Source organism: Lampris incognitus, chromosome 18 (assembly GCF_029633865.1).
Source record: "Lampris incognitus isolate fLamInc1 chromosome 18, fLamInc1.hap2, whole genome shotgun sequence".
Taxonomy (NCBI): domain Eukaryota; kingdom Metazoa; phylum Chordata; class Actinopteri; order Lampriformes; family Lampridae; genus Lampris; species Lampris incognitus.
In genome coordinates, this window is record NC_079228.1 from 35450269 (window position 1) to 35473128 (window position 22860).

General features: G+C 44.5%; 1 protein-coding gene across 1 annotated transcript; it reads left to right on the plus strand.

The window, feature by feature from the left end:
• The first annotated feature begins 3 nt into the window (after nt 1-3).
• On the plus strand, nt 4-22582 carry pdia8 (protein disulfide isomerase family A, member 8). Its single transcript, XM_056298350.1, has 15 exons — nt 4-238; nt 5053-5131; nt 5361-5478; nt 6728-6835; nt 7013-7142; nt 8471-8584; nt 8764-8889; nt 11111-11293; nt 12443-12551; nt 12661-12789; nt 16097-16176; nt 16603-16660; nt 17379-17499; nt 17614-18053; nt 21952-22582. Exons 1-13 carry the CDS (start codon nt 75-77, stop codon nt 17466-17468), a joined length of 1488 nt encoding a protein of 495 aa, XP_056154325.1. The 5' UTR covers nt 4-74; the 3' UTR covers nt 17469-17499; nt 17614-18053; nt 21952-22582.
• The last annotated feature ends 278 nt before the right edge of the window (nt 22583-22860 follow it).

Consider the following 22860-nt stretch of genomic DNA (forward strand, 5'->3'; position numbering starts at 1 on the left):
TCGTTGGTCGTCACGTTACCGACATCGGCCGGTCGGGATTTCTTTCGGGTTCCGGACGTCTGGTGGTTCCCGGCATGAGCTCCGTCCTGTCGCCGCTCCGCACGCTGACGCTGCTGTGCGTCTGCGCGGCGGCGGCGGCGCTCTCCTCCCGCGGGGACGTGCTGGAGCTCAGGGACGCGGAGTTCGACTACCTGGCCGCGGAGCACGAGACCATGCTGGTGACGTTCTATGCGCCCTGGTAACGTCCGGTTCCGCCCGCTTAATATGGCCAGCTTCATGTTTATTATGACCAGCTTCATGTTTATTATGACCAGCTTCATGTTTAATATGACCAGCTTCATGTTTAATATGGCCACCTTCATGTTTAATATGACCAGCTTCATGTTTAATATGACCAGCTTCATGATTATTATGACCAGCTTCATGTTTAATATGACCAGCTTCATGTTTAATATGACCAGCTTCATGATTAATATGACCGGCTTCATGTTTATTATGACCAGCTTCATGATTAATATGGCCAGCTTCATGTTTATTATGACCAGCTTCATGTTTAATATGGCCAGCTTCATGTTTAATATGACCAGCTTCATGATTATTATGACCAGCTTCATGTTTATTATGACCAGCTTCATGTTTATTATGACCGGCTTCATGTTTAATATGACCAGCTTCATGTTTATTATGACCAGCTTCATGATTATTATGACCAGCTTCATGTTTATTATGACCAGCTTCATGTTTAATATGACCAGCTTCATGATTATTATGACCGGCTTCATGTTTAATATGGCCACCTTCATGATTAATATGACCAGCTTCATGATTAATATGACCGGCTTCATGTTTATTATGGCCAGCTTCATGATTATTATGACCAGCTTCATGTTTAATATGACCAGCTTCATGATTATTATGACCGGCTTCATGTTTAATATGGCCACCTTCATGATTAATATGACCAGCTTCATGATTAATATGACCAGCTTCATGTTTATTATGGCCAGCTTCATGATTATTATGACCGGCTTCATGTTTAATATGGCCACCTTCATGATTAATATGACCAGCTTCATGAGTATTATGACCAGCTTCATGATTATTATGACCGGCTTCATGTTTAATATGGCCACCTTCATGTTTAATATGACCAGCTTCATGATTAATATGACCAGCTTCATGTTTATTATGGCCAGCTTCATGATTATTATGACCGGCTTCATGTTTAATATGGCCACCTTCATGATTAATATGACCAGCTTCATGATTATTATGACCGGCTTCATGTTTAATATGGCCACCTTCATGTTTAATATGACCAGCTTCATGATTAATATGACCAGCTTCATGTTTATTATGGCCAGCTTCATGATTATTATGACCGGCTTCATGTTTAATATGGCCACCTTCATGTTTAATATGACCAGCTTCATATTTAATATGACCGGCTTCATGTTTAATATGACCGGCTTCATGTTTATTATGACCGGCTTCATGTTTAATATGACCAGCTTCATGATTATTATGACCAGCTTCATGATTATTATGACCAGCTTCATGTTTATTATGACCAGCTTCATGTTTAATATGACCGGCTTCATGTTTAATATGACCGGCTTCATGTTTATTATGACCGGCTTCATGTTTAATATGACCAGCTTCATGATTATTATGACCAGCTTCATGATTATTATGACCGGCTTCATGTTTATTATGACCGGCTTCATGTTTAATATGACCAGCTTCATATTCAATATGATCGGCTTCATGTTTAATACGACTGTCTCATGTTTAATAGGATCAGCTTCATGTTTAATATGACCAGCTTCATGTTTAATGTGACTGGCTTCATGTTTGATATGACTGGTCTCAAGTCAAGTCAATTTTATTTGTATAGCCCAGTATCACAAATTACAAATTTGCCTCAAGGGGCTTTACAGCAACACAACATCCTCCAGGGGTGGGCAGTCTTATGCAGAAAGGGCCAGTGTGGGTGAAGGTTTTTGTTCCAACCAAAGAATTACACACCTGTGTCTCCTAATCAAGTTCCTCAGCAAAGACCACAAGACTCTATTGGTTGATTAGTGGGATCACGTGTGTAACTGCTTGGTTGGAACAAACCCTGCGGCTTAGACCCTCACACTGGATAAGGAATGACTCCCTAAAAAAAAAAAAAAATCCTTTAACAGGGAGAAAAAAATAGGAAGAAACCTCAGGGGGAGCAGCAGAGGAGGGATCTCTCTCCCAAGACAGTCAGCGTGCAATGGATGCTGTGTTTACACAATTTACATAATACAACACTGAAAGAGGAGAACAGGATTATAATGGAATTATAAAATATATCAAGAATATGATGAGGGGGGATGCCAAGCAGTTTCCAGACGCCACTGGAACATTCTAGGACCTGAGCCACACGACCACCATCACCATGTAGACCTGATAGGACAGACTGCACATGCACATAAGGTAGACTCTCATCCCACCATTCACATAAACGAGAACATCATTCAGAGAGAGAGAAAAGACATGTGAGAGAGGAGAACAGTTTGCAACAGTCAATACTGTATACGCTAGAATCTCATCAGCAGAACAGTGCTTGGTATATTCACTGAGACAGAAACCGACCCGCCATGCAGTACAGGTTGTGAAGCACTCGACGTAAAGGCAACTAATTGTAGGTCAAGGCAAAAAGATGATTTTTAAGTTTGGATTTAAAGGACTCAACAGACTGATTGTCTTGATGGCAGCAGGCAGGTTATCCCACAAGAACGGGGCCCGATAGGAAAAGGCCCTGCTGCCACCAGCGGACTTCTTTTTAACTTCGGGTACACACAGGAGCCCTGCGTTTTGAGAGCAGAGAGCTCGAGATGGAATGTACAGTTTAAGGGGATCAGACGGGTAAGATGGGGTAAGCCCATTTAGGATTTTGTAAGTCAGCAGAAGCCCCTCGAAGTCTGATCTAACATGGATAGGAAGCCAATGAAGGGAGGCAAGAATTGGTGTAATATGGTCAAATTTCCTAGTTTTGGGAGTGATGAAGATGCAAGGAGTAGAGGTGACGAAGGTGTATGAGTTTAAATACTTGGGGTCAACTGTTCAAAGTAACCGGGAGTGTGGAAGAGAGGTGAAGAAGAGAGTGCAGGCAGGGTGGAGTGGGTGGAGAAGAGTGTCAGGAGTGATGTGTGACAGAAGGGTTCCAGCAAGAGTTAAAGGGAAGGTTTACAAGATGCTGGTGAGACCAGCTATGTTATATGGTTTGGAGACAGTGGCACTGATGAAAAGACAGGAGGTGGAGCTGGAGGTGGCAGAGATGAAGATGATAAGATTTTCATTGGGAGTGACGAAGAAGGACAGGATTAGGAATGAGTATATTAGAGGGACAGCTCAGGTTGGACGGTTTGGAGACAAAGCAAGAGAGGCAAGATTGAGATGGCTTGGACATGTGTGGAGGAGAGATGCTGGGTATACTGGGAGAAGGATGCTGAATATGGAGCTGCCAGGGAAGAGGAGAAGAGGGAGGCCAAAGAGGAGGTTTATGGATGTGGTGAGGGAGGACATGCAGGTGGCTGGTGTGACAGAGGAAGATGCAGAGGACAGGAAGAAATGGAGACAGATGATCCGCTGTGGCGCCCCCTAGCGGGAGCAGCCGAAAGTAGTAGTAGTAGTAGTTGCTGTAGAGTGTCTGCGTCAGCCATGGACAGGAAAGACTGAACTTTAGCTATGTTACGTAAGTGAAAAAAGGCAGTCTTGGGGATTTCTTAATGTGCTTATCAAAGGAAAGGCTGGGCTCAGACGTAACCGCATTTTTGGCTGCCACACTTTGTGAAATCACAGAGTTGTCGATTGTTATCGTCACCTGATCAAATTGGTGTCCATGTCTAGCAGGGCCAATGACCAGCATCTTAGTTTTATCCGAATTTAAAGGCAGAAATTTAGTTCATTCATTCATCTTCAGCTGCTTCTCCGGGGTCGGGTCGCGGTGGCAGCAAGCTAAGTAGGGCACTACGGATGTCCCTCTCCCCAGCAACGCCCTCCAGCTCCTCCTGGAGGATCCCGAGGCGTCCCCAGGCCAGATTGGATATGTAGTCCATCCAGTGAGTTCTGGGTCTACCCCGGGGTCTCCCCCCAGTCGGACGTGCCCGGAAAACCTCCAAAGGAAGGCGCCCAGGAGGCATCCTAATCAGATGCCCGAACCACCTCAACTGGCTCTTTTTGACGCGAAGGAGCAGCGGCTCTACTCCGAGCTCCCTCCGGATGTCTGAGCTCCTCACCCTATCTCTAAGGCTGAGCCCAGACACCCTACAGAGGAAACTCATTTCAGCCGCTTGTATCCGAGATCTCACCCTTTAGGTCACTACCCAAAGCTCTCGACCATAGGTGAGGGTTGGAACGAAGATTGACTGGTAAATTCAGAGCTTTGCCTTCCAGCTCAGCTCCCTCTTCACCACAACGGTCCGGTACAACGTCCACATTACTGCTGATGCTGCACCAATCCGCCTGTCAGTCTCCCGCTCCATCCTACCCTCACTCGGGAACAAGACCCCGAGACACTTGAACTCCTTCACTTGAGGCAACAACTGAAGGAAATGTAATGACATCCAGTTTTTCGCAGCAGCCAAGCTGCTGAATTAGTCATTTGAGTACAGCCTCATGTCTCATATGACCGGCCTCTGACTGATGCGGCGGGCTTCGTGTTTAAACACAGTTTTTGTTTTTACTTACTGGAAATTTAGCTTGGCCGTCAGAGGTTGAATGATTGGCTTAAGGGACGTTCACATATCTGTATGGTACTGGCAACCGTCGATACAGATATTGACAATAATGCTGCGAATGCCACATGTCCATCTTATAATGACTACAGATTGTTTGTTCACACACACGCACACACACGAATACACAAACACTAATTTCATGTGTGGTCTTTATTGTGTAAGGTTGTTCTGGAGGATGTGTAATGGCTTTGTGAAAACTGTTTCCTTCCTTCCTTTACTCACCCTTCCTTCCTGTCCTCCCCTCCCTGCTGCTTCCTCCCTCTCCCCTCATCTCCGTCAGGTGTGGTCATTGTAAGAAGCTGGCTCCAGATTTCGAGAAGGCGGCGACGCGCTTGAAGGGGACAGTGCAGCTGGCTAAGGTAGTGTCCACACTTTGGTGTCCACACTTTGGTGTCCACACTTTGGTGTCCACACGTCGGGCTGGCAGCCAAATGTGGCCCTCAACACAAATAATTTGCCCCCTAAAGTGTTTCGGAGTAAAGTGTCCTGTCAGTGCAATCTAAAAATGTCAGAGGCGTGGCCACCATGTCAAACATGTGCCGAAGATGAAAGAGGGTCTGTGCGTTATGTTCTCTTGTCGTCTTCCAGGTGGACTGTACAGCCAACGCAGAGACCTGTGTGCGTTTTGGGGCGTCAGTATATCCCACGCTGAAGATCTTCAGAAACGGAGAGGATTCTGGATCCTATGATGGACCACGCACTGCTGGTAAGGCTGTGTGTGTGTGTGTGTACAGATGCACACAACCCAGCCCAGCCATAGTCCTGCTAACTAGCTAGCCATGTAATGTTATTTAATGTATTTTCAGTGTCGGTCAGGTGCCGCGGCAGTTATTTAATGCCACTCTTGACAGTTAATGAGGAGCGAGACAAAAATCTCTTGCAGTGTTGTCACACTTTAATGTGTTCATGAACAGATGCACAAAGCCTAGCTACTTAAACCTGACAGGAGGACGGACTACACATGCACACGGGGGAGACTCACATCACACCGTTCACATCAGGTCGTCGGGTGAGGATGCCCTGTATTAGGGCTAAGGGATAGCATAACAACAGGATGACAAAATTATATGGATTTATAAGCTATATAAAGAATGTAATGAGGAGGATGCCAAGAAGAGAAGAAGACATGGTTCAGAGAGAGAGAGAGAAGATAACAACTGGAATAGTCGGGGGCGTCCCCGTCGCTCACCTGGTAGAGCGTGTACCACATCAGGCTGAGTCCTTACCGCAGGGGCTTGGGTTCGAATCCGGCCCAGGCCCTATGCTGCCCATCCTCCCCTCTCTCTCCCCTGCCTTTCTTGTCTCTGTCTATTGCTATCCAATAAAGGCGGAAAATGCCGAAAAAAAAATCTTAAAAAGAAATACAATTGCAGTAGTCAATAATCTACTACTACTACTACTACTACTACTACTACTACTACTACTACTACCACTACTTTCAGGTTTTATCTGAATTTAAAAGCAGCAAGTTTAGTGACGTCCAATTTTCCACAGCAACCAAGCAGGCCTCTAAATTAGTCATTTGAGTTTGATCATCATCCCTTATAGCCACATACGGCTGAGTATCATCAGCATAGCAATGGAAATTTATTCCATCACTGCGTATAATTTGGCCACGAGGTGAAATATGAGCGTAGAGAATTTCGATGTAATGTTTTTATAGACATAGTATAAATATATTATAGATCACGCATGGTCAAAGAATAAAAGTAAGCAAACTTCATATAGGATTATATGGCAGACAAATTCCCTTCACGTCGGGAAATGTATTTTGAACCATGTCACTCTTCATAATCTGTGTCTCTGTTTAATACACACATACAGCATCTGCACACAAGGACATGATATAACGCTCATTTATAACATTTATAACTCATCATTATAACATTGATAAATGTCTATTTACAGAAATATTGCCTGGAAGATTTGGCTCACTAATCTGTGTGTGTGTGTAGATGGCATTGTCCATTATATGAAGAAGCAGACGGGCCCAAACTCGGTGCCGCTGAAGAATGAGGAAGACCTAAATGCCTTCACTGAAAACTTTGATGCCAGTATTGTAGGTGAGGTTCTATTCTAGAAATAGATCCTTGTTCATATTTCAGCAGTATTATGTTCCACTGAATTTCATGTCTTTATGCTGTTTTATTATATCTGAATTTATCATGAGTAAATCCACAGCAGAATCCGCAATAAAACACACTCTGAACCTCTCACTCTCTCTCTCTCCCTCTCCCCAGGGTTTTTCTCTGGCCCTGACAGCCCTCGGTTGGCAGAGTTTCTGAAGGCGGCGAGCATCCTGAGAGAGCAGTTCAGATTCGCCCACACACACATCTTCAGCCTGGGCCTCCCGCACGGCGTGGACACTGAGTGAGCGCTGTGTTTGTGTGTGGCCAAATTTAGGGAAAGAAAGGAAGGGATGTCGTCTTGGTATAGGTAATGTCTTCTGGACAGGAAAGAATGTCCCATAGTGCTAAAGAAAGCAGTTCCACCTGTCAAGTTCTGTCCTCGAATGAGGGGACAGGTTAGCTGTTGTCGAGGACAAACGTGCACACAGTCATGAGGCATCGCCTCTCTGCCTGCTGAAACCCAAACATGCAAAAAACTAGGTATCTCTAATGAATCTATCTCTGCCCGTCTCTCAACTAACCTCCAACCACACCGCCTGCTACTTACAAAGTCAGGATTGTCTGTGAGCCTCGCGTTTCTGTCTTTCTGCATTGTGGCGTTTTTGGGCATGTTTGTGGTCAAAAACATGGCGGAATCCGGTCACACACAAACTATGATCCAGCGTTTCTCTATCACTGACTGACCGTCTCCAGAGATACCTGCAGTGAAGGGGCAAGGGTATGCTTTCTTGCTCAGTCACTCTCGGGTAGGACACATGACCTGTCCTGTAACCTCCTCACTGTTATCTGTCTGTAATGTAAAGAGTTGAATCATACTAGGAGTCATCAGGACGCTGTACCACCGAGCTGACAACGTCCCCACCGACAATGGCCGGGGAAGGGGAGACACCCCACATTAAACAGGCCCTGGTTAAGTGTGGTTATCCTAACCGGGTGTTTGTCAAAGCCAGGAAGATGCCCGAGCAGTGCACCAGCCCATCGAAGAGAGGAGAAGGACAACAGCTGCCTAAACATAAACCAGTGGTGATTCCATATGTGGCGGGCGTGTCGGAAAAGCTGAGATGTGTATTTTCCAAACACAGCGTCTCAGTTGCTTTCAAACCCCAAAACACGCTGCACCAGAAGTTGGTCCACCTCAAGGATCGGGTCCCCGACACAAACAGAGCAATACAGTGTACCCTGTTAAGTGCCAGGAGGACTGCCGTGACTTGTACATTGGGGAAACCAAACAGACGGCCACTCTTCCAGGGATGAGGATGTGCACATCCTTGATAGGGAGGAACGCCGGTTTGAAGGGGGAGTCAAAGAGGCCATCTATGTGAAGAGGGGACGACCATCCCTGAACCGGGGGGGGGGGGGCTAAGAGTACATCTGTCACCATCTTACAATGCTGTGATAGCAAACATTCCCCAATCCTCTGTGAATGGTACACATGGCCATTGTAACTCTAGTTAATGGTCACGCCCATATTTGCATATGAGATGAGATTTTTCTGCCTATAAAACGTGTGTGTGCGCGTGTGTGTGTGTGTGTGTGTGTGTGTGTGTGTGTGTGTGTGTGTGTGTGTAGGAGTGTGTTACTGTTTAGACCTCCCAGGCTGGCCAGTAAATTTGAGGAGAGTGTTGTTCGCTTCAGTGACCACCTGACTATAGGATCACTACGTCGTTTCATCAGGGATCACATGTAAGACAATCTGTCTGTCTGTCAGTCTGTCTATCTGTCTATCTGTCAGTCTGTCTATCAGTCAGTCTCTGTTTAACAGCATGTTTGTGTGTTTCAGGGCCTAGATCATACTCAGCAAAGATAAATTTTTATTTTTGTGACACCAAAATCTCTCTCTCTCTCTCTCTCGCTCTCTCTAGTTATGGCCTGTGTCCTCATCTTACTGCGGAGAACAAGGACAGGTTGCGAGTTCGAGACCTGCTGACAGCATACTACGACCTGGACTACATCCACAACCCCAGAGGGTCCAACTACTGGAGAAACAGGTAGATACACACAGTTGGACATGGCAATCTGCTGTTTGCTTCCAGGATGAACGAGGCTGTGGTGATGTTTTTGCAGGAGGAGCGTCATGTTAGTGAGATGGGTGTAGTTAGGGGTGTAGTTATCATGGATATCTATACTACTGTTTCCCCATCGTCGGTTCCTCTACCAGAATCACAGCGTTCCACCGTTTATCTCCACCGAGCTGTTGGAGAAGGAGCCGCAGAGGTTTGGCAAGTTCACCGGTGCTTTCATAACTGTCCGTCTCGGATGTACAGATCTGAAGCGGAAACATGTTCAGTCACTCAGGAGACGGGTGTTTATGTTTTTGGACTCTCCGACACAGAGTTTAGAGGTTTTCTTTAGAGTTAAACACGGTAATGGCTCATACACGGTGTATGCTAGTTCAGGGCAGGTGAAATGTTTTGAGTGTGGCGATGTCGCCACAAGCGGTTCGCATGTCCACATAGACAGCAAATGGAGGCAGACACAGATGCTAACATCCCACCCCCTGATAATGTCTCCGAGGTGGGGAGAGGAGAACGGAATACTGAGAGTGTAGAGGAGATCCGCAGTAGCCAGGTAACAGGTGAGGCTGAGGACATGGACTACAGTTCAGAGTCTGATGGTGTGTCAGCTAGTGAAACATCATACCGTAGCACAGATCTGTATTCTCTGGAGGACATGAATGGTTTTTTTGGATGAAACTTTTGGGAAGTCAGTAAAAGATTATTTCAGTAATACGGAGAAGTCAATCAGGTGTGCTGATCATCTGCAGAAGCTGGTTAGTTTGGAGCTGCTTGATGAGAAAAGTGTTTTCGCCTTAAGAAACACCACGTCACAGCCTTGAGAAAGGCAGCAAAGGGGAAAACTGTGAGAAGGACAAAAGTTGTAAAATAAATTGTGATCACCAGGCAAGCATCACAGGATGCTTTATTCTTTTTTTCTGGTTCGTGCCAGCCTGTTTTTACCCATCTTATGCAGGCGCTTAGGATAGGATCTTTTTTCTTCTTTTTTCTTCTTTTTGGATTTTTCTCCCCTTTTTTCTCCTCAATTGTACTTGGCGAATTACCCCACTCTTCCAAGCCATCCCGGTCGCTGCTCCACCCACTCTGCTGATCCAGGGAGGGCTGCAGACTACCACAGTGGGCTTTTTCTGATCAGAGCAGCACGGGATCTGAGCCCCTGCTTTATACTTGCCAGTGGAAAAAGGAGGACAGGGTCTTGCGGACGTTACCCCACAGGTGATGGCCTTTAGGCTGAAGACCACACAGAGACTGCTTTATCCTGCGTATAACTGGTTGTCTGGAATCCAGTCAGCAACTGTTTCAGCTGAGGCTGGAGGAGGTAGATCTGCCAGGCCTGTTGCCTTTTTACACCACTATTCTGGATGCATGGAAGATCCTGAAGGCCTCCAGGGAGCCTGCTGCTATGGCTGATCTGTGGCTGTTTGAGAAGTCACTGTTTTGCAACAGCTTTATCAGGCCCGGAACCTGTCCTCAGCCAGCATAAGATCTTCTCTGAAGGAGACCAAATGTGTGAAGCTGGGACATCTGCTGACGCCCACTGGGACCCTGCAACAAGGCATCTATATCAGATCCAGATTGTTGAGTCATATTATTGAGGAGGTGTGTGCATTGCTTCCAGAGTACCTGAGGACATTTATGATAGAGCTAGCTGGCCAGTGAGAGGAGGATGTGGAATATAGATTTCCACAGTTGACTGTCTCTCCTAATGTCAGAGAGTGGCAGGAGGTGGAGGCCTGACTCCTCTCTTTCACAATCCCATGGCTGGATAAGTTTGTTTGTCCGTGCTTACAAATACCTAGCCAGGTAGAACAGTATGCCCACATTTATAAATGTGATATCATCTACTGCCAAATTAGCCATCTGGCTGAGCCATAAGAACAGGGCCCGGGCGGTGGGCTGTCTACTACAAAATTGTAGACGATCTGGAGGCGTTCAGCCATAAATGGGCAGTAGTGGGAGTATTGCGCTCAGTGGGAGATGATGAAGACCTGGTCTTCTATTTATAAGTGGTGTAATGAGGGAGAAGTCCTGGCTTTTTTGTTGGCTCATGTTTTTTTTACACTTGCACTATTGTAGTTGATGTCCTTTTGTCTATGTACCAGTTGTAGTGCTTAATAAACGTCTCTCTCTCTCTGTCTCTGTCTCTCGCTCTCTCTCTCTCTCTCTGTCTCTGTTTCTCTCTGCTTGTTCCCAGAGTGATGAAGGTGGCATCCCAGTACGGGTCGCGAGGCCTAAGTTTTGCTGTAGCTAATAAGAAGGACTTCCTGTCTGAGCTGGAGGAAGACTTTGGTTTGGGGACGTCAGATGGAGGGGGGCTTCCCTTCATCACCATCCGAACCCGCCTGGGACACAAATACACAATGAGGGAGGAGTTCACGTTAGTAAAAACCCCATGCTAACCTAGCTAAACATTACAACGTTAACCTAGTCAAAGAAAGTTGAGTCAGTTCATCTGGATACAATGTTTATCGATAGATACATTTCATCACTCGTCTAAGGGACCTCTTCAGTCTGACTGCAGGTATCTCCACCCTTATAAATAATACAGTGGCATAACGACTGAAACCAACGATCAGTTTCATATGCAAATATGGGCATGACCATTAACTAGAGTTACAATTGCCATCGGAAAAGTTAAGACGCATATTTTCCAAACATCGCGTCTCAGTTGCTTTCAAACCCTAAAATACGCTGCACCAGAAGTTGGTCCACCACAAGGATTGGGTCCCTTGGCACAAACAGAGCAATATAGTGTACACTGTTAAGTGCCAGGAGGATTGCCATGACTTGTACATTGGGGAAATTAAACAGACGCTGGTCAGGAGGATGGCCACAACACAGGAGAGCTAACATGTCAGACCAGGACTCCACAGTCTACACCATCTACAGTCTACGCCATCTACTGTCTACACCATCTACAGGCCAGTGGCCACTCTTTCAAGGATGGGGATGTGCACATCCATGATAGGAAGGAACGCTGGCTTGAACGGGGAGTCAAAGAGGCCATCTATGTGAAGAGGGAACGATCATCCCTGAACCGAGGGCAGGGGGGGGGCTAAGAGTACATCTGTCACCATCTTGCAATGCTGTGATTGCAAACATTCCCAAATGCTCTGTGAATAGTACACATGGCGATTGTAACTCTAGTTAATGGTCACTACCATATTTAATCATGAGACTGATCGTTGGTTTCAGTCATGATGCAACTGTATTGTTTATAAGGGTGGGGATACCTGCAGTCAGTTGAGACTGAAGAGGTCACTTAGATGAGTGATGAAAGGTATCTGTCAACAAACGTTTTGTCCATATGAACGGATTCAACTTTCTATGATTTTCTTACCTGGATTTTCGAGCATTCACCAAGAGAGCACTAACCTAGCTGAGCATCACCGTTCTGATCTAGCTAAATCTCACAACACTGACCATGCTAACAAAGCTGAACATTACTGTCGTTGCAGAAATCACTTAGAGTCAACAGTGATCATAAAAAAATGCTATATAGCATGTGCATGTTTGTGTCTATCAGGAAGGATGGTAAGTCTTTGGAGAGGTTTTTGGAAGACTACTTTGCAGGTCGACTCAAACGCTACATCAAGTCTGAACCCATCCCTGAGAGGAACAATGCGCCTGTGAAGGTAGGAGTGTGTGCCTCTGGGTTTTTATGTATTATATGTGTGTAATAGGGGTGTGTTTATGATTATTTATTATGTGTATATGTAACAGATCTGTATGTGTGTATGTTAGGTAGTTGTAGCTGAATCATTTGAGGACATTGTGAATGACCCAGAGAAAGATGTTTTGATTGAGTTCTACTCCCCCTGGTGTCCACACTGCAAAAAACTAGAGCCTGTTTACAGAGACCTGGCTGAGAAGGTACACACACACACACACACACACACACACACACGCACGCACGCACGCACACGCAGTAAGTCAAGTCAATTTTATTTGTGTAGCCCAATATCACAAATTCCAAATTTGCCTCAGTGGGCTTTACAGCAACACAAAATCCTGTCCTTAGACCCTCACATCAGATAAGGAACAACTCCCTAAAAGAACCCTTTAACAGGGAGAAAAATAGGAAGAAACTTCAGGGAGAGCAGCAGAGGAGGGATCTCTCTCCCAAAATGGAAAGATGTGCAATGGATGTTGTGTGTACAGAATAAAAATCAACAGAATACAACATTGAAAGAGGATAACAGACTTATAATGGAATTATAAGATATATGAAGAATATGATGATGAGGATGCCAAGCAGTGTCCAGATGCCATCGGAACAGCCTAGAACCTGAACCACGCAACCACCATCACCATGTAGATCTGATAGGAGGACAGGCTACACATACACACAGGGGAGACTCACATCACACCATTCAGAGGAGACATACACCTGGGGCAGAGGACTTTTCTAGTATAGTAGCCAATTCATTAATGTCGATATTGTGGAGTGCAGGGCTGAAGTTACAGCTACTGACGGACACCTCGCCCTTGGGTAAAGGATTCTGTTCTTTTTTTTGCCAATTTCTATGCTGCACATATTGCCAGAATACATTGATTTAATAATATCACATGTTTTACCCCCTACGCCACTCTCAATAGCTTTGTAGAACAGTCCTGCATGCCAAATAGAATCAAAAGCTTTTTGGAAGTCAGTAAAACAGGCATATGTTTTTGTTTTATTTTGTGTTATATGTTTATCAATTAGGGTATGTAGGGTGTAAATATGATCGGTTGTGTGGTGTTTTGGTATAAATCCAGTTTGGCTTTTGCTCAAGACATTGTGCTTGATAAGGAAGTTCAGAAGTCTGGCATCTTCTATATATATAGAGAGCAAGAGTGTATGTTTGTATGTTCCCTTAAAACTCCAGAAATACTCATTATAGAACAAAAAGAAAGGTATCTTTAGAATCAGCTCTTTCCAAGGATTGCACACTTCGAAAAATATTTCAAAAACCAAGTAAAAAACTGTGATTTATTTGTGAAAGACGCATTCCAACGATGCTTTGTGGAGACTTCGGCAAATCCGTCCAGTGGTCAAGGGAGGCACTACACCTAACATTGTCAATGCTAGCCTGAAGACACGTTACGTGGTTTACCCTGAGGTGCTTGAGCACTGAGTGATTAATACACATTGGCAAAGAAGTTTGATGAATGGATTGAAAACTGTGACATTTGATAATTTTCATCAATAACATTTGTTTATTCTACATTCGTTTATCTCATGTATCATATCATAAATTATCATATATTGCATCATCGATTATATCGTAAAGATCAGATCATGTTGTTGTTCATAATACTACAGAAAACCTTCCCCAGATTACTGTTCACACAGATGCTGTGGTAATTATTAGGGTCAAGTTTGTCTCCGCTTTTATAGATTGGGGTTATAAATCCATGATTCCAGATGTCAGGAAAATAACCTACACTCAGAACCATCCACAGTTCATCCACAGTCACACAAGGTGTTCCCCAAGGTTCTGTACTCGGCCCATTCCTTTTCATCATCTACATCCTCCCTCTTGGTCAGATTCTCCGCCATTTCAACTTGGACTTCCACTGTTATGCTGATGACACCCAGATATACCTCAGCACCAAATCCCCTCACAATCCACCCCTCTCTCACATCGACTCCTGTCTGTCTGCAATTAAAGTCTGGATGCAGCAAAACCTTCTCAAACTCAACAGTGACAAAACTGAACTCCTCCTCATTGGCTCCAAGTCCACTGTCAGCCAAATCAACAACCTTGCACTCACCATTGATGGCACTACTGTCTCCGCTTCCTCCCAGGCATGCAACCTTGGTATGATCCTTGATTCCACCCTCTCCCTTGAGCCACATATCCGCCAAATGGTCAAATCCTCCTTCTACCACCTTCGCAACATTTCAAAAATAAGATCCTCTCTCACACGCCCTGCTGCTGAGATACTGATCCATGCCTTCATCTCCTCCCGCCTTGATTACTGCAACTCACTCCTCTATTGCATCAGTGCTAGCTCTATCAAGAGACTCCAATTGGTCCAGAACGCATCTGCCCGACTTTTAACTTTCACCAAATCCTGGCACCACATCACCCCAGTCCTAAAAGACCTCCACTGGCTACCCATCTCCCACCAGATCAATTACAAAATCCTGGTTCTTACTTATAAAGCCCTTCACAAACTGGCTCCCCCATACCTTACCGATCTCCTCTCCCCCTCCCCCTACCAACCCTCTCGGTCCCTCAGATCCACCTCAGCCTCCCTTCTCTCTACCCCCAGGTCCAACCTCCGCGGCTTTGGTGACCGAGCCTTCTCCAGAGCAGCTCCCAGGCTCTGGAACTCACTTTCCCAAATCATTAGAGACTCAGAATCCATCCCTCCCACTTGTCTGTGAATGTTCTCATTCATCCAGGTCATGGTTATCCAGGTCATGGTTATCCCTCTCACTCTTCCAATCCCGTCTCAAGACACATCTTTTCTCCATTGCCTTCTCGTGCCCCCCCGTCCGCTCATGCACCCCTGGTCTGGGGCAGGCTGGGGACTGAGCGCTCGACCTGCCCCCTCCCCCAACTCCCTCCCCAAGCGCATCGGACACAGCTGCGGGCTGCCCACATTCAGGTCATTGGTTGGGACTCACCTCTTCAGACTTCATCTGTGATTTATGTGATTTATGATGTTTGTTTTTCTTTCCCTTTTGTATCTGTCCAAGTCAGAGAGTACTGCTGGCATCATGTGTGGCTGCCGCTTCTCCCTCTTGTAGCCCCCCTTCCCATCCACCCCTGTATGTCTGTGTTATGTTTACCTGTCGTCTTGTTTCACCCCGTTTATTGTAAAGCGACTTTGAGTACTAGAAAAGCGCTATATAAGATTTATTTATTATTATTATTATTATTATTATTATTATTAATGTAGCCAATTGGAATTTCTTGTTCAAGTTTTTTAGCATTTCGTTCAAGATGTCGTCAGGTCCACAAACTTTTTTAGATTTGGGGGCCTGCGGTTTCTTAAAGAGTTCCTGCTCAATAATTGGGGAGTCTAATGGATTCTGATTGTCTTTTATAGCTAGCTCCAATTTAGTCAATTCAGTCTCTCTCTCTCTCTCTCTCTGTGTTTCTCTGTTTCTCTGTCTCTCTGTCTCTCTCTCTCTCTCTCTCTCTCTCTCTCTCTCTCTCTCTCTCTCCCTCACTCTCTATTCCAGCTCTACGCTGACACCAACATCATCATCGCTAAGATGGATGCAACTGCTAACGACATTCCACTGGGCTATGATGTGCAGGGGTGAGAAAGAGAGAGAGAATAGGGCAGCTGAATGGAAATACAAACACAGTATAATAACTATAGATGTCTATCTGTCCAGTGCATTCAAGCAAAAGTCATGCAAAATGGCCTTGAAAAGTCCTGAAATATGAGTGTGTCATGTGGTAACTGGTTTGTTCCAGGGCTGTGTGGGGGACGAGCTGGTGATTGTATGGCATGGATACTTGCACACAGTAAATGTCCCTTGTGGGTGGGAGAGCGAGTCCGGTGATGGACTGTTTGTGTTTATCCCGAACTGTGGTGGCTTGTGGGGACAGATAGACAGCGAGATGAAGTTCTCTAAACTTCCTTTATCAGACATGGAGAGCGAATACAAGATAGAAACTGTCTGTAATATGAGATCCTGTAGATCAGGATATCCTGTGCTTCCTCTGTCCTCCTCTTCAGGTACCCAACCATCTACTTTGTGCCAGCAGGCCAGAAAGACCAGCCCACACGATATGAGGTAGCGCACACACACACACACACACCTTTAGAGCCGGCCATGTTGGCTCATGTTACCTGGTAATCTGCTACCCTCCAACACACGATTCAAGTTGAGTCTGTTTACACTTGAATCTGTATGTGGTTTGACTAAATTGGATCGCTATCAAATTTACTTGAGACACATTTTTATGCTAAGTGCTATGAGGGGGACTGTAAACTAGAAAGGTGGGAACGTCTTCAAGTCCAGTGGGCTTTACAGTCTGTTCCTGGACTCCTCCTGCAAGAGACTCTAAAACAACCGCAGTCTGAGCAACACAAAACTGACGTAAATCATGTCTGAATGACCTGGGGTCTCATTTGTAACCGTTGCGTACGCACAAAACGGAGCCTGAACGAGGCGTACGCCACTCCCCGCGCAAAATGTGTGATCTATAAAAACAAACTTGGCGGGAAGATGTGTGCACCCGTACATAAACACAGGTGGTGCGGTGGTGAGTTGAAGACAGATTGTATAATGATGCCTCTCACACATTTAAGTCTGGTTTTTTTTGGCGCATGCCATTTTTGGCTTTTGTGTGCACATACACTTTTAGTAAGAATCCTCCAAACTGTTTTATGAATGAGACCCCTGGACTTCAACATGTCCTACCTGATAACTCTTCCAGCACTATTACCCAAGTGATGGTGTTCCTTTGGTGTGCGTGTGTGTGTGTGTGTGTGTGTGTGTGTGTGTGTAGGGCAGTCGAGAGCTGAAACACATCCTGCGGTTCATAAAGCGAGAGGCAACTCGTGGATTAGTTCTGAGTGGAGTGAAGGCAGAGCTCTGAAAGCTCTGAAAGCTCTTCATCCGTGGGTCAGGTCAGGACAGCACCATCAGCTTTCTGAAAGACCGACAGGTCGCAGGGGGGGTGGGTGTAGAGTTCTGTTTGAACCTTGCCAGCTCTGAACGACTCTGCTTGCTAACTTCCCCAGATCCTGACCGGCCCGTCTTTTCTCAACCTAGGTTGTGGACAGGAAGGAGAAGAAGAAGAATGAGGAGGAAAACTGAGGTTTGAACTGTGTCATCACATGGCTGGACTCATCCAGTTTCTTCTCTCTTCACTTCCTGTTTGTTCCTCCACCTGCAAACTGATGGCATGGCTTTCTTTTGTCTCGGTACGATCATGTCTCGACCTGGTTCCCTGTGATGAAGACGCCCGTCCTCCCTTCTTCCACCGTATCCTTCTGCAGCGGGAGGTTTTGGGAAATGGAATTTGAAACCACTGCTTGAATTCCAACTTTGGGAACGTCACAGAACAAATTATCAGATATCAAACAAAAGGAAACTTCTTCTCAGAAAGGAGGCAAGAACAATTCTCCCCCTTGTTAGAGAACCACAGGACCCGTCAAACCAACGGTCAACATTATAACCGGTACACTGACTCACAAAACACATTAGTACCTTTAATATTGGACAGTGGCAGCTAATATTAACACTGTTTGTGGAACACTGAAACACATGCCTGTCTGCCTGTCTGTCTGTCTGTTTGTCTGTCTGTCTGTCTGTTATTTAACGACTGGATTTTAAAATGCTATTCTTAGACAACACACTGAGTGTAAAACATCAGCGACACCTTGAAGGGACAGCTGAGTCTCTGATGTTCAGATGTCATTTGGCATTCAAACACAATTCCACCTTTACTAAAGTTCCAAGTGTGTGTCATGTAAAAACCCACAGCACCACACCGCACAATGCAACACAATACAGCACAACACGACACAGCATGGCGGATACACCGACCTGGAGTTTTCTCCGTCAGGGTTAAACGGCCGTCAGCCTCACCTATTCACCTCTATTGTCAGCTAGGTGTCTCTCAGCTGATCGGCAATTCCAGAACAGTACACTGTCGAACGTAGAGAGCATGCAGAACCCGAGCAGCGCCGCTCTTACTGACACACTCAAATTTACCTGTCTGGAATCCACTAACACCCTGTTATAACACCGTTAACACACCCTGTTATAACACACACTGTTATAGATACACCCACTAATATACCCTGTTATAACACCCTATTAACACACCCTGTTATAACACCGTTAACACACCCTGTTATAACACACGCTGTTATAGATACACCCGCTAATATACCCTGTTATAACACCCTGTTATAACACCGTTCAACACACCCTGTTATAACACACACTGTTATAGATACACCCACTAATATACCCTGTTATAACATCCTATTAACACGACCTGTTATAACACCGTTAACACACCCTGTTATAACACACGCTGTTATAGATACACCCACTAATATACCCTGTTATAACATCCTATTAACACACCCTGATATAACACCGTTAACACACCCTGTTATAACACACGCTGTTATAGATACACCCGCTAATATACCCTGTTATAACACCCTGTTATAACACCGTTCAACACACCCTGTTATAACACACACTGTTATAGATACACCCACTAATATACCCTGTTATAACATCCTATTAACACACCCTGATATAACACCGTTAACACACCCTGTTATAACACACGCTGTTATAGATACACCCGCTAATATACCCTGTTATAACACCCTGTTATAACACCGTTCAACACACCCTGTTATAACACACACTGTTATAGATACACCCACTAATATACCCTGTTATAACACCCTATTAACACACCCTGTTATAACACCGTTAACACACCCTGTTATAACACACGCTGTTATAGATACACCCACTAATATACCCTGTTATAACATCCTATTAACACACCCTGTTATAACACCGTTAACACACCCTGTTATAACACACGCTGTTATAGATACACCCACTGATATACCCTGTTATAACATCCTATTAACACACCCTGATATAACACCGTTAACACACCCTGTTATAACACACGCTGTTATAGATACACCCACTGATATACCCTGTTATAACACCCTGTTATAACACGCTGTTATAAATACACCCACTAATATACCGTTATAACACCCTGTTATAACACATGCTGTTATAAATACACCCACTAATATACCCTGTTATAACAAACGCTGTTATAAATGCACACGCTAATATACCCTGTTATAACACCCTATTAACACACTGTTATGAATATGACCACTAATATACCCCGTTATAACACCCTATTAACACACACTGTTAACAGTGCGTTAACAAGGTGTATTATAACAGAGTGTGTTAACAGGGTATTATAACGGTGTGAACAAGGTGTATTATAACAGAGTGTGTTAACAGGGTAGTATAACAGTGTGAACGAGGTGTATTATAACAGAGTGTGTTAACAGTGTGCATTCAGAGTGTGTTAAAACACAGAGTGTTAACAGGGTTTTGTTACAGTGTGTGTTATATCATGGTGTACACCATGATATAACACACACTGTTAACACACTCTCTTACAACACCCTGTTAACACACTCTGTTATAACACACCCATTTACTCCTACTACTACTTTCGGCTGCTCCCGTTAGGGGGCGCCACAGCGGATCATCCGTTTCCGTCTCTTCCTGTCCTCTGCATCTTCCTCTGTCACACCAGCCACCTGCATGTCCTCCCTCACCACATCCATAAACCTCCTCTTTGGCCTCCCTCTTTTCAATTCAGTTCAATTTACCGTCATTAAAAACAATGTGCAGGCACGTGTAAAAATGAAATGAGGGATGTGGCCTCACCAAACAGTGCAAGACAGACATACACAAACAAGACATATACAGATGAAGACTAAAAGCTAAAGTAAAAAAGACCACGAGTATAAACATATTTACAGACATTCAGTGGGTGGCCAGGTTCAGGTGGGTAACAGCTTGGGGAAAGAAGCTGTTTTTGAGCCTGGTAGTGTGGGCTCTGAGGCTCCTGTAGCGCCTCCCAGAGCGCAGGGGGGAGAACAGTCCGTGGTTGGGGTGGGTGGGATCTCTGCTGATGCTGCGACCCCTTCGAAGGCAGCGTTTGGGATAAATGTCTTTTATGGCTGGGAGCTGGGTACCGGTGATACGCTGGGCCGCCTTGACGACCGGCTGCAGAGCTTTCTGGTCTACTGAGGTGCGGTTGCCGTACCACACCGAGATGCAGCTGGTCAGGATGCTCTCTGTGGTGCAGTGGTAGAAGTTGGTGAGAATTGTGGGGGATAGACGGGCGCTGCTCAGCCTCCTCAGGGAATGCAGATGTTGTTGGGCCTTTTTCACAAGGGCCTGGGTGTTTGATGTCCAGGAAAGGTCCTCGCTGAAGTGGACTCCGAGGAATTTAAAGCTGGAGACACGCTCCACTTCCACCCCATTCCCTGGCAGCTCCATGTTTAGCATCCTTATATAGCATATATATATATATAGATAGATAGATAGATAGATAGATAGATAGATAACACCCTGTTAACACTGTTATAACACACACTGTTATATCGCCTGCTTATTATGACAAACTTTGTTAACATTGTCATTCAACAATGGGATTAGGTAGCACAAATCAAAACAGGCAAGACAAACTAATTCATATAGAGAGGAAAGTGACACACAGCACATTAGACTTATCAGATATTTGAGGTTTTAATGTCAGTTTTCTGTGATCTCTGCATGGAGTGTCTGCACATGTAGAAATCAGCCATGTGGGGCGGACATGAATTGTGTTTTTATCAGTACAAGTCAGCAGATCCTGCCCTTGTTAACTAGCCATATTTGCCAGTCACAATCATTAGTCATATTTTCACTAGTCATTATCATATTTACTAGTCATATGACAGTGTTTTCTAATATTTTCTTGTCGTGTCTATCGATGCCTCATTTGTCTTAAGCCTTAAAAAAAAACACAACAACACTGATCATGGTGGTTTTAACTGGTGAAATCTAAAAGGGATCTCAGCTTTGCTCTGGATTCATCTGCTTCAAGAACAGGAATGGTGTCCCTGATGTTTTATGTGTGTGAAAAGTGAATCTGTTCTGTTGCGAACGTTGTCTTTAGTTTGCTGGTAAAATAGTGAAAAAGGTTCATTTGAAGAATCATCCGTCCTGTATCTTCTGCTTTCACTATCTGTTCACACAGGTACTTTACCACGACGACTCTGAAGCGCTGTTTTTATATTGGTATTTATTTCTTGTTCAGGATTTTTATGTTATTTATTCATTCGTTTTTTTCCCCTCTTTGTATACACTGGACTGGCTGTTCCTTAGGGGGTTTTGTGGATGGAGGATTTTCACTACAGTCCTGAATTTTAACTTTTCAGGGATTTTGGAAAATAATTTTTCAGGCTAACAAATGTGCAATTTTGAAATGTTTTGGTTTCTTTGGTTCTACCCAGAGAAAGCATGAAACCTGGACTCAGACTAACAGGATACCAACACAGGGCTGGAGCCCATTCAACAAGCTAACAGCGCCAGAATGCAAATACAAGTTTGTTCTTAAGCGACACTGCCTCCAAATGAATCCCTGTTTAGTCTATAGTGTAAAACAGACTAATAATGCTAATAATAGCCTTGGAAACACATGTCATGTATTCATCATGTAGTGTCGATGATGATGATGAGCAGAAGGTGAAGACTATTATTATTATGCTATTTATCTAATGGGCTCTAGTTTTATGTGCAGAAATGAGTTGTTTTGTAAGACTGACGGCTCAATCACTTGCAGTGATTTATGATACAATAATTTGTTGCCTGACAATTTGTTCGTCTGTCCACAGCAGCAAAGCATTTCTGAATATTCTGTAAAAAGCTGGCAGATGTACAACATGTTGGTTTTAAAGATCTGAACTCTGTCTTTCTCTCTATACCATATTATTGACTAATTCTGGGACTTTTGTCTTGTTATTGTAAGGTTACAAGGGAAGAAAATGTGTCACATTTGTCTCTTATTGAAGACCAGGAGACATCTTTTCCTTTTGAGCACATGAGAAGAGCCTCTAATTATTTATTAAAATGATGTGGCATACAATGGCATCTACTCATATATCTTCGTAATGTGTGTGTGTGTGTGTGTGTGTGTGTGTGTGGTGTTAGTGTATGTGTTAGTTAGTTAGTTAGTGTAGATAGCGGGACCGAAAACTAAAGCACTTATGATCCTAATTCTTTTTGGAGGTGGTAGGTATTGTTCCAGAGAGGACCAGAAAAATAGCAGAAAATTAAAATAATTATGCATAAATATGCATAATTACGCAAAACATGCATTTTCTAAAAATGGCTAAAAACCACTTTTCTCGGCATTTCAGATG